Source organism: Oncorhynchus clarkii, chromosome 21, assembly GCF_045791955.1.
Source record: "Oncorhynchus clarkii lewisi isolate Uvic-CL-2024 chromosome 21, UVic_Ocla_1.0, whole genome shotgun sequence".
NCBI lineage: Eukaryota > Metazoa > Chordata > Actinopteri > Salmoniformes > Salmonidae > Oncorhynchus > Oncorhynchus clarkii.
In genome coordinates, this window is record NC_092167.1 from 35,093,865 (window position 1) to 35,107,881 (window position 14,017).

General features: G+C 47.7%; 1 protein-coding gene across 1 annotated transcript in view; it reads right to left on the bottom strand.

Moving 5' to 3' along the window:
* The window catches only part of LOC139378959 (high density lipoprotein binding protein b), a 16,763-nt gene extending 3,564 nt beyond the window's left edge, over positions 1 to 13,199 (bottom strand). Inside the window, exons 1-24 of the mRNA XM_071121600.1 lie at positions 13,112 to 13,199; positions 11,746 to 11,825; positions 11,167 to 11,260; positions 10,807 to 10,961; positions 10,482 to 10,700; positions 9,999 to 10,205; positions 9,342 to 9,557; positions 8,390 to 8,596; positions 8,112 to 8,219; positions 7,575 to 7,679; positions 7,213 to 7,291; positions 6,974 to 7,113; positions 6,755 to 6,859; positions 6,540 to 6,653; positions 6,366 to 6,452; positions 6,098 to 6,229; positions 5,650 to 5,868; positions 5,242 to 5,463; positions 4,729 to 4,947; positions 1,753 to 1,897; positions 1,134 to 1,258; positions 875 to 979; positions 416 to 550; positions 202 to 345 (exon numbers count right to left, since the gene is read on the bottom strand). Of these exons, the coding sequence (XP_070977701.1) occupies positions 202 to 345; positions 416 to 550; positions 875 to 979; positions 1,134 to 1,258; positions 1,753 to 1,897; positions 4,729 to 4,947; positions 5,242 to 5,463; positions 5,650 to 5,868; positions 6,098 to 6,229; positions 6,366 to 6,452; positions 6,540 to 6,653; positions 6,755 to 6,859; positions 6,974 to 7,113; positions 7,213 to 7,291; positions 7,575 to 7,679; positions 8,112 to 8,219; positions 8,390 to 8,596; positions 9,342 to 9,557; positions 9,999 to 10,205; positions 10,482 to 10,700; positions 10,807 to 10,961; positions 11,167 to 11,242 (3,264 nt within the window). The 5' untranslated portion in view covers positions 11,243 to 11,260; positions 11,746 to 11,825; positions 13,112 to 13,199. The remainder of the gene's footprint in view (positions 1 to 201; positions 346 to 415; positions 551 to 874; positions 980 to 1,133; positions 1,259 to 1,752; positions 1,898 to 4,728; positions 4,948 to 5,241; positions 5,464 to 5,649; positions 5,869 to 6,097; positions 6,230 to 6,365; positions 6,453 to 6,539; positions 6,654 to 6,754; positions 6,860 to 6,973; positions 7,114 to 7,212; positions 7,292 to 7,574; positions 7,680 to 8,111; positions 8,220 to 8,389; positions 8,597 to 9,341; positions 9,558 to 9,998; positions 10,206 to 10,481; positions 10,701 to 10,806; positions 10,962 to 11,166; positions 11,261 to 11,745; positions 11,826 to 13,111) is intronic.
* Positions 13,200 to 14,017: the final 818 nt, after the last annotated feature.

The window sequence follows — 14,017 nt, forward strand, 5'->3', positions numbered from 1 at the left end:
AGGATGAGACGGGGAGAGATGAGAACACAAGAAAGAACAGAGAGGAGAAGAGGACATGGCAGGGCGAGAAGAGAGAGAAGAAACTGTAAACACACAAAAATGAGAAAGGAAAGATGAGAGGGAGTGGTGGAAGAGAAAGAGAGAGAGAGAGGGAGAGAGAGAGAGAACAACAGAAAAGAGCAAAACACACACTCTCCTGACCTGCAGTTCGTCCCCTTTATCTGGGAACTGGATGTTGACGTCGTGGTCTTTGCGGATCTGAGAGATGACCGCTCCCTTCCGGCCAATGATCTTGGGGTGGAACTTAGGATCAACCGAGATGGAGACCTTGAAGCTCCTCAAGGCCTGGAGGGACAGGGAGATAAACTAGTCAGTACTGTGTGTGTGTGTCTCCCTATTTAGTGTGTGTTCCTACCCTGTCCTCCTGTTCAGCCTGTAGTTCTTTGACTCTCTCCAGCAGGCCTGACTTGGCTCGCTCTACGTTGGCCACCTGACCTGTCACCTTGATCACATCCGACTGCTGCTCCGGCTGGGGTACCCAGATGTTCACCTACACACAAACACACACACAAACACACCAAGACACACACAGGGAGTTACAGTACAGAGTCAAATTTAGTCAGATTTTCCCACAGTTTCTTAGAGAAGGCACAGTAGAACAACTATCAGTTTGACGGCAATCTGATTAAGACCAACTTAACATGAGGTAACGCACTAAAATATTAATTATTTGCAGAATTGAATATCAGGGACGACAGTAGTTTGCGTGTCAAAAAGGCTATGATGAGCAAACGCAGTGTGCAGTACATCAAGATTTGAACGTCAGAGCTGCAGTTCTACACGTCCACCAGAGGAGGGCGATGGAGCTCCATACCTCATACTCCTCCATCATCTTCCTGATGCCACTGCCCTTCTGACCAATGATGTAACGGTGTAGCTCAAATGACACCTCAACATCCTCCGTGACGGGGACCAGAGCCTGGAGGGGGTGTGTGTGTGTGTGTGTGTGTGTGTGTGTGTGTGTGAGTGAGTGAGAAAGAGAGGAGAGAGAGAGAGAGAGTGTGAGGAAAAAAATAAAGGACACAACACTCTCCCAACAGAGTGTGAAAAGTTAACATCTTAACAGTTTATACCAGTAGGGCGATCTTTGCCAGCTCACACTTCTCCGTCCGCCCTGAGATGGTGATGACGTCACACTTGCGAAGGACAAACTCCGCCTCCGGGCTGGCGTCACCGTTCTCCTGAGGGGGCTCCTGTCCTGCAGCGTCACCATGGCAACAAGAACACAGCTTTTTTGGAGTTTCTGGTGAAACTCCGGATGTTCAATTTCAAGATGACGTGTTTTGAACCAAACAACAAAAATGGGGTCATGTTTTTTTTTTAGGTAGAAATGAAGGTGCCGGATAGGTGTAGGTTAACAGGTTAACCCATTACAGTCTAAGCCCTGTCTAAACCAGGGGAGGGGGGGGGGGGGGGGTTCTACTAAACTATATGGATGTTTTTTTAAGGTCATACCAAGGACCATTTAGCTATTTGATTTGGAATTTTAAGGCCCCTGGATGTATTAAAAAAAAATTATCAATACATATTGGATTACATTGTTTGTTGTTGACCTTACTGCTATTAGCCCATGCAAACACATTGAATAACAGAGTCACTACATGGAACAACAGACACACACACTCCCCCCCCCCCCCCCCCAGCCTCCATATACACAGTACTTCCATTCATTTCCAGACCGCCTTGGCTGACCTGCTGTGTTGTTGTCGTCTCTCTCCGGGAACTTGACCTGCACCTCGTAATCTCTGGTGATCTGCTGGATCCTGACGCCTTTAGGCCCCATCACAGCCCTGTGGTACCGCTGGGGGACCGCCACCTCAACACTCACCTGGGCCTCCTGGAGGGAGGGAGACGGTCATCAAAACAGACTACACAATGGTCGACTTCCTGCCCGACTAGAAGCGCAGGCGTTGCATTACGTCAACCAAGGGATGCGTGCCACGTCACCAACGGTGCAGTCAGGCATCACACTGCTATATCATTTCAAATGTGTCAATGAGTGTCTTTAGTTGTAGTTAAAGCTGTGACCCCTTATTGATGTCACTTGTTAGATCCACTTCGATCCGTGTAGATGAAGGGGAGGAGACAGGTTAAGTCTTGAGACGTGGATTGTGAGTGGGCAAGACAGCAAAATGTAAGTGCCTTTGAACGGGGTATGGTAGTAGGTGCCAGGCGCACTGGTTTGTGTCAAGAACTGCAACGCTGCTGGGTTTTTCACGCTCAACAGTTTCCCGTGTGTATCAAGAATGGTCCACCGCCAAAAAGGACATCCAGCTAACTTGACACAACTGTGGGAAGAATTGGAGTCAATATGGGCCAGCATCACTGTGGAACGCTTTCGACACCTGGTAGAGTCCATGCCCCGATGAATTGGGGATGTTTTGAGGGCAAAAGGGGGTACAACTCAATATTAGGGAGGTGTCCTTAATGTTTTGTACACACAGTATATTTACAGTGAATTCGGAAAGTATTCAGGCCCCTTGAATTTTCCCCCATTTTGTTACATTACAGCCTTATTCTAAAATTGATTAAATTCATGTTTTTCCTCATCAACCTACACAATACACCATAATGACTAGAGGTCGACCGATTAATCGGAATGGCCGATTAATTAGGGCCGATTTCAAGTTTTCATATCAATCGGAAATCGGTATTTTTGGGCACCGATTTGCCGATTTCATTTTTTTTTTTTTTACACCTTTATTTAATCTTTATTTAACTAGGCAAGTCCGTTAAGAACACATTCTTATTTTCAATGACGACCTAGGAACGGTGGGTTAACTGCCTTGTTCAGGGGCAGAACGACAGATGTTCACCTTGTCAGCTCGGGGGATCCAATCTTGCAACCTTACAGTTAACTAGTCCAACACAATAACGACCTGCCTCTCTCGTTGCACTCCACAGGGAGACTGGCTGTTACGCAAATGCAGTAAGCCAAGGTAAGTTGCTAGCTAGCATTAAACTTATCTTATAAAAAACAATCAATCATAATCACTAGTTAACTACACATGGTTAATGATATTACTAGATATTATCTAGCGTGTCCTGCGTTGCATATAATCTGACTGAGCATACAAGCATACAAGTATCTAAGTATCTGACTGAGCGGTGGTAGGCAGAAGCAGGTGCGTAAACATTCATTTCAAACAGCACTCTCGTGCGTTTTGCCAGCAGGTCTTCGTTGTGCGTCAAGCATTGCGCTGTTTATGACTTCAAGCCTATCAACTTCCGAGATGAGGCTGGTGTAACCGAAGTGAAATGGCTGGCTAGTTAGCGAACGCTACTCGCTCTGAGCCTTGGGGTGGTTGTTTCCCTTGCTCTGCATGGTTAACGCTGCTTCGATGTGGTGGCTGTTGTCGTTGTGTTGCTGGTTCGAGCCCAGGGAGGAGCGAGGAGAGGGATGGAAGCTGTACTGTTACACTGCCAATACTAAAGTGACTAGAAGAACATCCAATAGTCAACGGTTAATTAAATACGAATGGTATAGAGGGAAATAGTCCTATAATTCCTATAATAACTACAACCTAAAACTTCTTACCTGGGAATATTGAAGACTCATGTTAAAAGGAACCACCAGCTTTCATATGTTCTCATGTTCTGAGAAAGGAACTGAAACGTTAGCTTTCTTACATAGAGAAGAAAGTAAAAGTGCAATATGTGCTAACACTTTGTTTTTGCATTATTTAAACCAAATTGAACACGTTTCATTATTTACCCTAGGCTAAATTGATTTTATTGATCTATTATATTAAGTTAAAATAAGTGTTCATTCAGTATTGTTGTAATTGTCATTATTGCACATACATGTAAAAAAAAATATTGTCCAATTAATCGTTATCGGCTTTTTTGGTCCCCCAATAATCGGTATCGGCGTTGAAAAATCATAATCGGTCGACCTCTAATAATGACAAAGCAAAAACAGGATTTCAATTTAAGGCCCACAGTTGACAGTGCATGTCAGAGCAAAAACCAAACCACGAGGTTGAAGGAATTGTCCATAGAGCTCTGAGACAGGATTATGTTGAGGCACAGATCTGGGGAAGGGTACCAAAGAAATGTCTGCAGCATTGAAGGCATTGACTGTATAGAGTTGTTGTCATTACTGCATAGAGTTGTCATTACTGTATAGAGTTGTTGTCATTACTGCATAGAGTTGTTGTCATTACTGCATAGAGTTGTTGTCATTACTGTATAGAGTTGTTGTCATTACTGCATAGAGTTGTTGTCATTACTGCATAGAGTTGTTGTCATTACTGTATAGAGTAGTTGTCATTACTGCATAGAGTTGTTGTCATTACTGTATATAGTTGTTGTCATTACTGCATAGAGTTGTCATTACTGTATAGAGTAGTTGTCATTACTGCATAGAGTAGTTGTCATTACTGCATAGAGTAGTTGTCATTACTGCATAGAGTAGTTGTCATTACTGCATAGAGTTGTCATTACTGTATAGAGTTGTTGTCATTACTGTATAGAGTTGTCATTACTGTATAGAGTAGTTGTCATTACTGCACAGAGTTGAGTTGTTATTCATAAGTTATTACAAACTATTTTACATATCACGCATTGGCTTGAGTCAATATAAGACTACACACTTCAGAACACATAAACAGAATGGAACACACCACCCCAGACCCCCACACACACTCCCCACTCACACCAACCTACCAGATCCTCTATGATCTCCTGGATTCTTCGTTTGGCTGCCTCCACACAGTCCTTGGCCCCCTTCAGTGTGATGCGGTCGCTGTGAGTCCCGGTGCGGGGGAAGCTGACCGCCACGCCGCCGTATTCCTCTGCCAGCTCCCTCAACACCTGGCCTCGCCGGCAGACAAAGTACCGGTGGTGCCGCGTCTCCACAACCATGCTGTCCTCCACCACGTCGTCCTGAGAGAGAGGGGGGAGAAGGGGCAGGGAGGAGGAGAGGAGGGGGTGGGGGAGTAGGAAGATGGGGGATCAGTAAAACAGAGGTAGAAAAAAAAATGTGACCCCTCTGAGCTTTGTAAATTACAGACCAACAAAAAAACAAAAAATATATGCTTTTCTCTATGCTGTTAATATCCACAGTTTCAAATCTTGAACATGTTAAGTTACTGGACGAGCGCCTGTTTAAAAGCTTTTGCTTCTCTTTCTACCTAATGAACAGGAATCTGTTCCAACAGAAATCATCCGGACTAGTACCAGGTTTTTGACGAGTGTCTCCAGTTCTTTCTGGGCCAGTCTGACAGCCTCCTCCCTGCCTATGATGGTGATGAGCTCCTGCTCCGGCTCGTCGGGAGACGGGAAGATGATGCGAGCCCCCGTCCTGTCCCGCACACCACGGATGTTCACCCCGCCCTTTCCAATCAGGAACTTGTGGTACTCCGGCTTGGCCTGCAGCTCCGCCGTGAAGTTGTTCACTTGCTGTAAAACGAGGAGAAAGAGGAGAGAAAGAGAGGAGAGAAAAAAAGGAGGTGTAAGAGACTGGTGCTATTCAATTAAACCCAAAAATGTGAAACCAATTCTTCCACATTCTGCCTAATTCATGAAGGCGGGGGGGGGGGGGGGCAGACCTCCTTGCCATATCTCCTCTACCTCCTCCTCCCTCACCTTCTCTTCAGCCAGTTGTAGTAGCTGTCTCTTGGCCCTCTCCACCTCCCCGGCGGGCCCTCTGACGGTCACCCTGTCTGACCCGGAGCCCTCGGAGGGGAAGTGGATGTGCACCCCGCCACAGTCCTCCATGACAGCCCGCACCAGGCAGCCCTTAGAGCCTATCAGAGAGTTGTGGAGCTTGGCCGGGATGGTCACATCTGACTCCTTGATGTTGGCCTGGAGAGAGAGAGAAAGGAAGGAAGGAAGGGAGGGAGGGGGAATGGTTGAATCATCGAGAGAGAGAGAGAGAGAGAGAGAGAGAGCGACAGAGAGAGCGACAGAGAGAAAGAGAGCGACAGAGAGAAAGAGAGCGACAGAGAGAGAGAGAGAGAGAGACACTTGAGAGAGAGAGACACTTGAGAGAGAGAGAGAGAGAGAGACACACACACACACAGTGTTCTCTCACCAGTTCTCTCTGGATGGCTAGGATCCTGTCTCTGGCTGCTTCACAGTGGTTCTTCCTCCCAGTGATCACTATCATCTCACTGTTACTGTTCTCTGTGGGCAGGTCAATCTTAGTGGTGGTCTCCTCACGGATCTGTGGGACACACGCACAAACACACATCATAAGAATGGCATACATTTTAAATGGAGGTTATTAGTTACAAGCATGTGTCAACACTTTAAAGTTAGACCAATATTTTGTCCTACTCTTCACACATTTCATCTCTCACCTTTTTGATGTTGGCGCCTCCTTTGCCGATGATGTTTTTGTGGAACTGTTTGAAGATGGGGATGGAGAGGGAGAAGCTGTTCTCCATCTGAGAGAAAAACAAAAAGGAGCGGTGAGTAACCAGGAAGTGGTCCATTGTAAACAGGAAGTAATGCATGAATCAGTGAGGTCGTACCAGGTCTGCGATGAGTTTTGCCAGAAACTTGGCACACTTCTCCACCTCGTTCTTGGGCCCTCTCAGCTGCACAATGTCACTCTTCTGAGCCGGGTCGGGGAAATTGATCATGACCTGAAAGAGAGCGTCCAAAAAAAGTCCGATTTCAAACTAGAATGGGAAGTTATACTCCTAATATCATAAAGGGATTAAAAAAAAAAGTTGAACCTTGTTACCTCTGGGAACTTATCCCGGACCTCTTTGATCTTCTCCCCTTTCTGGCCGATGATGGCGCGGTGGAACTTCTGCTCGACAATCAAGTCTTTGGTACGCTCGTTCTCCTGCCCAGGGGGGGAAAAAACAGTTGTCACCATTGAATATGGACTCCGTCCAAGTTGCCGGGCCATTATACCAAATGAATGGGAGAGGATGGCACCCCCCCCCGCCGTCCTCACCATCCTCTGTGCCATTTCCATCAGCTCCCTGCGTGCCAGCTGCACCCCCTTGGGGTCACCCTCGATCCGGACCAGGCCGCTTCGATCCGGCTCCTGTGGGATCCACACCGACACCTTGTACTGCTCTTTAATCCGGTTAACTGAAAAACACAGCATGGGATTTACATGGCTATATATTAGAAAGAGTGTGTGTGTGTGTGCGTTTGTGCGTTTGTGCGTGTGTGTGTGTGTGTACTCACTGTTGGCTCCGTTCTTGCCGATGAGGTGTCTGTGAAAGCGCTGGTCTATGTTGACGTCAGTGTAGTCCATCCTCACCAGCTTAACACCAGGAAACAGGGTTTACATGTTAGAGTAGACGGCCTGGTTCCTTGCAAGATGTCCTCATATCTAGGGAGTTTCTGTACGTTGGTGGGTTAGGACTGGGCTGCTGTTAATGCATTTGGAAAAGGTGTCATTTGAACAAAACGTATTGAGCGATACATCGATATTGATCAGTTGTGTGTGTGTGTGTGTGTGTGTGAGAGAGTGAGACGGCGACAGGCAGCTCTGCGGTGGGAACGAGGTGCCGTCACGCAGCTCCGCGGTGGGGGCCCGAACTCACCAGGTCTCTGATGATGTCTTGTATCTGAACCTGGGCCTGCTCCACCTCCTCCGTGGGGCCCTCCAGGGATATCCGCTCCTCGCCGTCTGTGAACTCAATGTGAACCTAAACACACAGAGGTTAAAGGTCAGGGGTCAAGCCACTTAAAGGGGTCATCTGGTTCTGGCTCCCTCCACATGTCAGCTCAGTGAGCTAAGTGTGTCTCAATGTAGCTAGGGAGGTAAAGAGCTTGAATCCCTGGAGTGCAGCAGGTATATCAGGCTTTTTAAGAGTAATCCATAAGTAGTGCACTATACAGGGATTGGTTGGCGCTACTGACAGACATGTGTCTGAGCCAAGCACTTCCCAGGCGGGTGAGTGTTGTTGTTAACCACCTAAACATATAAACTCATGTTTCTGTCTGCAACCAAATATTTTGCCATATCCCTCGCTCCATCTCTCCCCCTCTCCCGCCTCTCTCCCCAATTCTCTCTCTCTCCCCTCTCCCACCCTATCCCGTCTCTCACGCTCTCATGTCGACCTCTCACTCTCACACACCTTGGGTAGCTGCTGTGTGATGCGTCCGATGTTCTGTCCCTTCTTTCCGATGATGAAGCGATGGAGCCAGGCCGGGGCCGTCACCTCCACCACCATCACACTCTTGGCCTGCAGACAGACAGGCAATCAGGATCAGACACACACGCTGTATATCTCTCTCACACACACACAACGTGATTAATAAACTACTTGACTTGTTGATTAAAAGCAGACAACAAATCAGCAAACAAGACAATCGCTCCTCTCCTCTCCCCACTTCCTCCTCCTCCTCCAATCACCTTGGCGTAGACCTGTGTGAGTGCAGGGCCCAGCTTGTCAGGCTCGCCCCTCAGGATGATGGTCTCCGAGCAGGAGTCCAGCGGGGGCATCTCCACAGAAACCCCGGTGGTCTCCATGATCTCATGCAGGCTGTTGCCTTTAGGCCCCACAATGTACTTGTGCTGCGACTTCTTCACCTCCACTGAGATGGTGGTGGTCTTTCTCTTCTGGAGGACGTGGGGAAGGTGAGGAAGGGGGAGGAAGAGGAAAGGGGAGGGGTGACAGAGGGGAAAGGATAGAGGCAGACAAAAAAAAGAGACAAAGTGTGCATGAGAGAAAGAGAGAGTGAGAGAGAGTGGAGAGAGAGAGTGGAGAGTAGAGAGTCTCAGGTACAGTACAGTATTATGCAGTAAAGTACCATTAGCATTCCCATCCTATTGTCTTTCCCTTCCACTAGAATCCATACCCATTATCTCTGCCTACTCTGTATCACCAACCCACCACGGCTCCACTGTAGCACAATGTCTCCTTCTCTTCGTCCTCTCTATGGTTCTCTGCACGGTCCTCCATCCATCCTTTACACACTCACTTTCCCTCACCATGAACCTCTATTGTCTAACAACGTCTGCTTCTGTGAAATCGTGTCTAAGACGCACAAATCCATACAGTCCAGCGTCAACCACAACGCCCCCAGGCTGTGCGCACACAGGCACACACAGAGGGGGGGAATCCGTTAGTGTGGATGTTCTGTGATTGACTGCTGTTTTGTAGGTTCCTACAGTGTTTAGCTAGCACCCCTGTGTAGTTTATTGTATAGTGGTTCCTAATCAACCCGCTCCCTCGCAAACCCAACCTTGACATCAGACACTGACAAAAGGTAAGTCAATGTCATTCAGCGATACATTTGCTTGGATATTATGTGAAGATGTCGGGTTCGGGTCAGCTCTCGCTCTCACACACACACACACACACCTTCTCGTCGTAGATGGCCCGTATGCGGCTGATGGCGAGGGCTACAGCCTCCTTCTCCCCGGTGATGACGATCTCGTCCTTGTGCAGGCTGGGCGGGGGGATGCTGACGCGGGCCCCCGTCTCTTGACACAGTTCCTGGACCAGACGGTTGTAGGCCCCAGCGATGAACGGGTGGAACACCTTCTCCAGGGAGAGACGCTCCACTGCTCGCTTGTCCTGGAGGAGAGGAGATGGAGAAAAATGTAAAACGATCAAGTATTGTATGACACACACACACACACACACATATCTACACCATACGTAACCATATCAACATGGGTCTTTTTGTCTGGGTTTCGTACCATATCATTAGTAGGGCTGTGACGATAATGCAATTTTATTTCATGGCAAAAAATGAAAACACGACGTGGACCATTCTCTTTATGATGACAACATAATGATGTTTGTTTCCAACATTAGGGCTGTTTTCCTAAAAAAGTTAAAGCCGCTTCGTGTTCTGTTTCCTTTCCACGATACTAACAAGTATTGCGATACTGGTATCGTCCCGGCCCCAATAATTAGTATGTAAAAAAATAATTAACATATCGCTCAAAGCTGAAGCGTCTCTGTCATCATCATCATCATCATTTTTCCCTTTGACCCCTGGCCCCCTCTGACCTGTTCGGCTGATATCAGCAGTATCTCGTGACGAGCCTTCTCGATGCCCTCCTTGGTGCCTGTGATTCTGATGTTGAGGCTGGGGTCGTCAGGTCGGGGGATGGCGATCTTCGTGGCCGTTTTCAGCTCCAGCTCCTGGAGTTTCTCACCGTTCTTACCGATCACAAACCGGTGGTGCTCCTTGGGGATGGCCACCGTGGCCGAAGCCTGTGAACAAGGGAGGGGAGGATGGGTGGAGGGAGGGAGGGATGGAGGGAGGGAGGGAGGGAGGGAGGGAGGGATGGAGGGAGGGAGGGAGGGAGGGAGGGAGGGAGGGAGGGAGGGAGAAACACAAATGTATATCGCAATAACAATAAATATGATCGGTATGACATTTGATATATCGTCCAACCCTACGCTGAACATGGAGAGGCTTTATAACGTTATGCACCTGGGAATGGAGATTGGATTTGAAAACTAAAATTGAAAAACTAAAATCTGAACCTGTGTCTGCAGCCGAGACACGATCTCCTTACGGGCCTTCATGACAGAGTCCAGTTTCCCAGTGACCATGATGGAGAGGCCCTGGTCCTTGGCCAGCGACAGCTCGATGTGAGCCCCCGTCCTCTGCATGATGTCCAGGCACACCTTGGCCTCCTCGCCCCCGTCACCAAACTGGCTGTTGTCCTTGTAGCGCCGCTCCTCCAGGGGCACGTTGAACACCTGGGAGAAGGAGAGGGAGGAGGAGGAGGAGGGGGGAGAAGGTGGTGTGATGCTGAGACCACAACAGACTGTGCTGTACGTGTGCTTCGACATATGTGCCCGTTACCTGGGTGATGACAGAGGCTTTGATGGGTCTGATCTTGGAGCCCCACGCCCCGGCAGGCTCTCCAGACTTGTCCCCCGGAGCTCCCTTATTCTCCGGGAGCGGAGGGAAGGCCTCCAGGTAGGTGGGGATATAGGCCTCATCCTCGGGTACACCGCCTTGAAGGAGGGGAGGGATGGATGGACGGAGAGAGCGACAGAGACATGGAAATAGAGGGGTAGAAACAAAGGCAGAAAGAAAGATTAATGCAACCTCAAAGGCAGAAAATGCCAAACCGACACTCAAAACACAATCCATACAGACTTAGCTATAGCCTTAAAGCGTTTTAGAACTCTATCCACTGGTCCCAGACCAGTATAATACCTGTCATCTCCTGGTCTTTGATTCCGCTGCGGTGCTCAGCAAAGCTCTCCGGGGTCAACACAGCCACAGAGCTCATGGTTCAAGAGTTATTCCACTGGAAGAGAAGGTGAAGGAGACACAGAAACACTGAGCCATACGTTTGTGGTCCCAAACTGCTTCCTCAAGTGTGACAGCCCACCATAAATACCGACTGGAGACAATTACTTGATCATTAATAGCCTGATAAGAGTTCTCTCTAGACCACCCCTCTCCTCATATACTGCACTCTCTTTATAATTTAGGCCTACGGTTCCTTCTCCAGTATTGTGTCCTCAGTGGGTTTCTAGTCCCAGAAGAGAGAGCGACTCCCACTAGGGTAGTGGTTTAGCACCTGAGATTCAGCACCAATTAAAACCACACACACCTTGATGGAAAATACATCGACTAAAACACATCTATAGGCTAAACCTTGAGTTACAACAGATTTACGATTTCGATCTTGTGAAGGAAAAACAGAGATAACGTATAATGGGAAGACATGCGTTTAAACTTTGTGCCAATAGCTATCCACCTTTCCTGGCCAGAAAGACCGGCACTCACCTGCAAAAGGTCAGTTACCAGAGAGTCCGTCCTGTTGGTGGCTACCGTAATCGTTTCAGTGCGAGTCTGTGGGTTTGGTCCTGGAGGGAAAGACAGAGACATACAGAGGAAAGAACAATCAAAAGCACCGTGTGGGGGCTGGTCAAAACAGTACTAACAAACACAGACGGGGAAAACACTGACAAGCAAAGATTTATCAAATACACCTTTCATCTCTCTCTCTCTCTCTCTCTCTCTCTCTCTCTCTCTCTCTCTCTCTCTCTCTCTCTCTCTCTCTCTCTCTCTCTCCCCAAGACAACAAGCTCCCTCACCCCACAACCCCAGTGACTTTGTTAGCCCTCAAGAGTAGGAACCAGGCCCCTGCTGTGGTGGTTCATGTCCAGGGGCCGGCAGGAGCAGCAGTAAATAGATGGTACTATGGATAGACTCCTGCTCTCTTCTCCCCCTGTTCTGGTTCCTTCCCTGGACACCTGTGTGTGTGTGTGTGTGTGTGTGTGTGTGTGTGTGTGTGTGTGTGTGTGTGTGTGTGTGTGTGTGTGTGTGTGTGTGTGTGCCCTGAAGACCTGACAGCCTAATTGGCCCCTCTGCCTGGGAGCAGAAAGGAGCACCAACTACCTTCCGCTGGGATGAGACTCACAGTGCACACACACACACACACACACACACACACACACACACACACACACACACACACACACACACACACACACACACACACACACACACACACACACACACACACACACACACACACACACACACACACACACACACACCTCTGAGCTTTAAACTTAAACCTGATCCACAGAATTGTTGACATGCAAACAGAGTTAACAAACAGGATTGGGGTCATGATAAACCCAACCAACAACACAAAACACATTGTTCAGTACGTGTAACACACACACACGCGCGCGCGCACGCACGCACGCAGTGGATAGTGAACTAGTACATTGCTGAATAATGCGCATAACTAAGCATTTGTTTCATCCATGATAGCTAGCCACATAATGAACATAAGCTAGCTACAGTAACTAACGTTAGGCATTCAGCGAACTAACAGTCAGGCTGACTGGCTAACGTTGACTGATAATCGGCTAACAAGCCTGCTATAATGTATATGGATTAGCTAGCTACCATTAGCTAGCTAGCTAGCCAGACAGATAACGGTAACAGTATTTTGCATCGCTAGCTGTACTGTTACTTTAGCTGGCTAGCTAACTATAGCTGGTGTTGTTACACATTTTATAGCTACTGTACTGTACTGTACTGTTGTGATCATGTTCTACACAATACTTGCAATATCTTACATTGAAATGACATATTGTATAACAACACACATATTCTAACGTGTAAGTAATCGTACCTTGTAAGACGAAATTTAAATGCTCTTCAATTTGACGGGTGATGTAAACACACGCTCCCTCACACATTCAACCACTGATTGGTCTGAAAGCGTTTCCCTAGCGGCGGAGGGGTTTCCACGTACGGGTTAGTGCTATATGGAATCATTGGGACGTCCTTACCCTAACCCTAACCCTAACCCTAACCGTACTCTTGCCCTAACCCTTATCGTGACCCTTGCCCTAAACCTTATCCTAACATTATAAGCAGGGTGGTTCGAGCCCAGAATGCCGATTGGCTGACAGACGTGGTATATTAGACCGTATACCACGGGTATGACACAGCTTTTATTTGTACTGCTCTAATTACGTTGGTAACCAGTTCATAACAGCAATAAGGTGGTATATGGCCAATATTCCACGTCTAAGGTCTGTATCCATGCGCTCTGTATTGCATCGTGCATAAGAACAGCTTTTAGCCGTGGTATATTGGCCATATACCACACCTCCTCGGGCTTTATTGCTTAAATAACACCTTGAACCGTAACCCTAACGTAACCGTTTTAAACGTCAACTTCAGAGGAGTGACGTCAGAGTTGGGACGTCCCAAGAATGCCGTTTAGACTTTTCCTTTCACGCACACAACGTCAATTCAAAGTAAACACCACTCCCTCACCACTGAAAAGCCGCAGTATCTTCTCGCGGCAGGAGTAGCCACGCTAGTTAAATAGACCCTTCTCTGCCTAACTACGTATTTTATTCTATGCAATGGAAAAAATGCATTACATACGTACGTACATTTTCACTCTCCATTCATAAATTATCCATTGCATATACAATGTATGTGATCAAATTATTTATGATTAGGAAAATGCACAAATCCCACAGCACTTTATGAAGAGATGCTTTGCCTCCACCTCCACATTCTG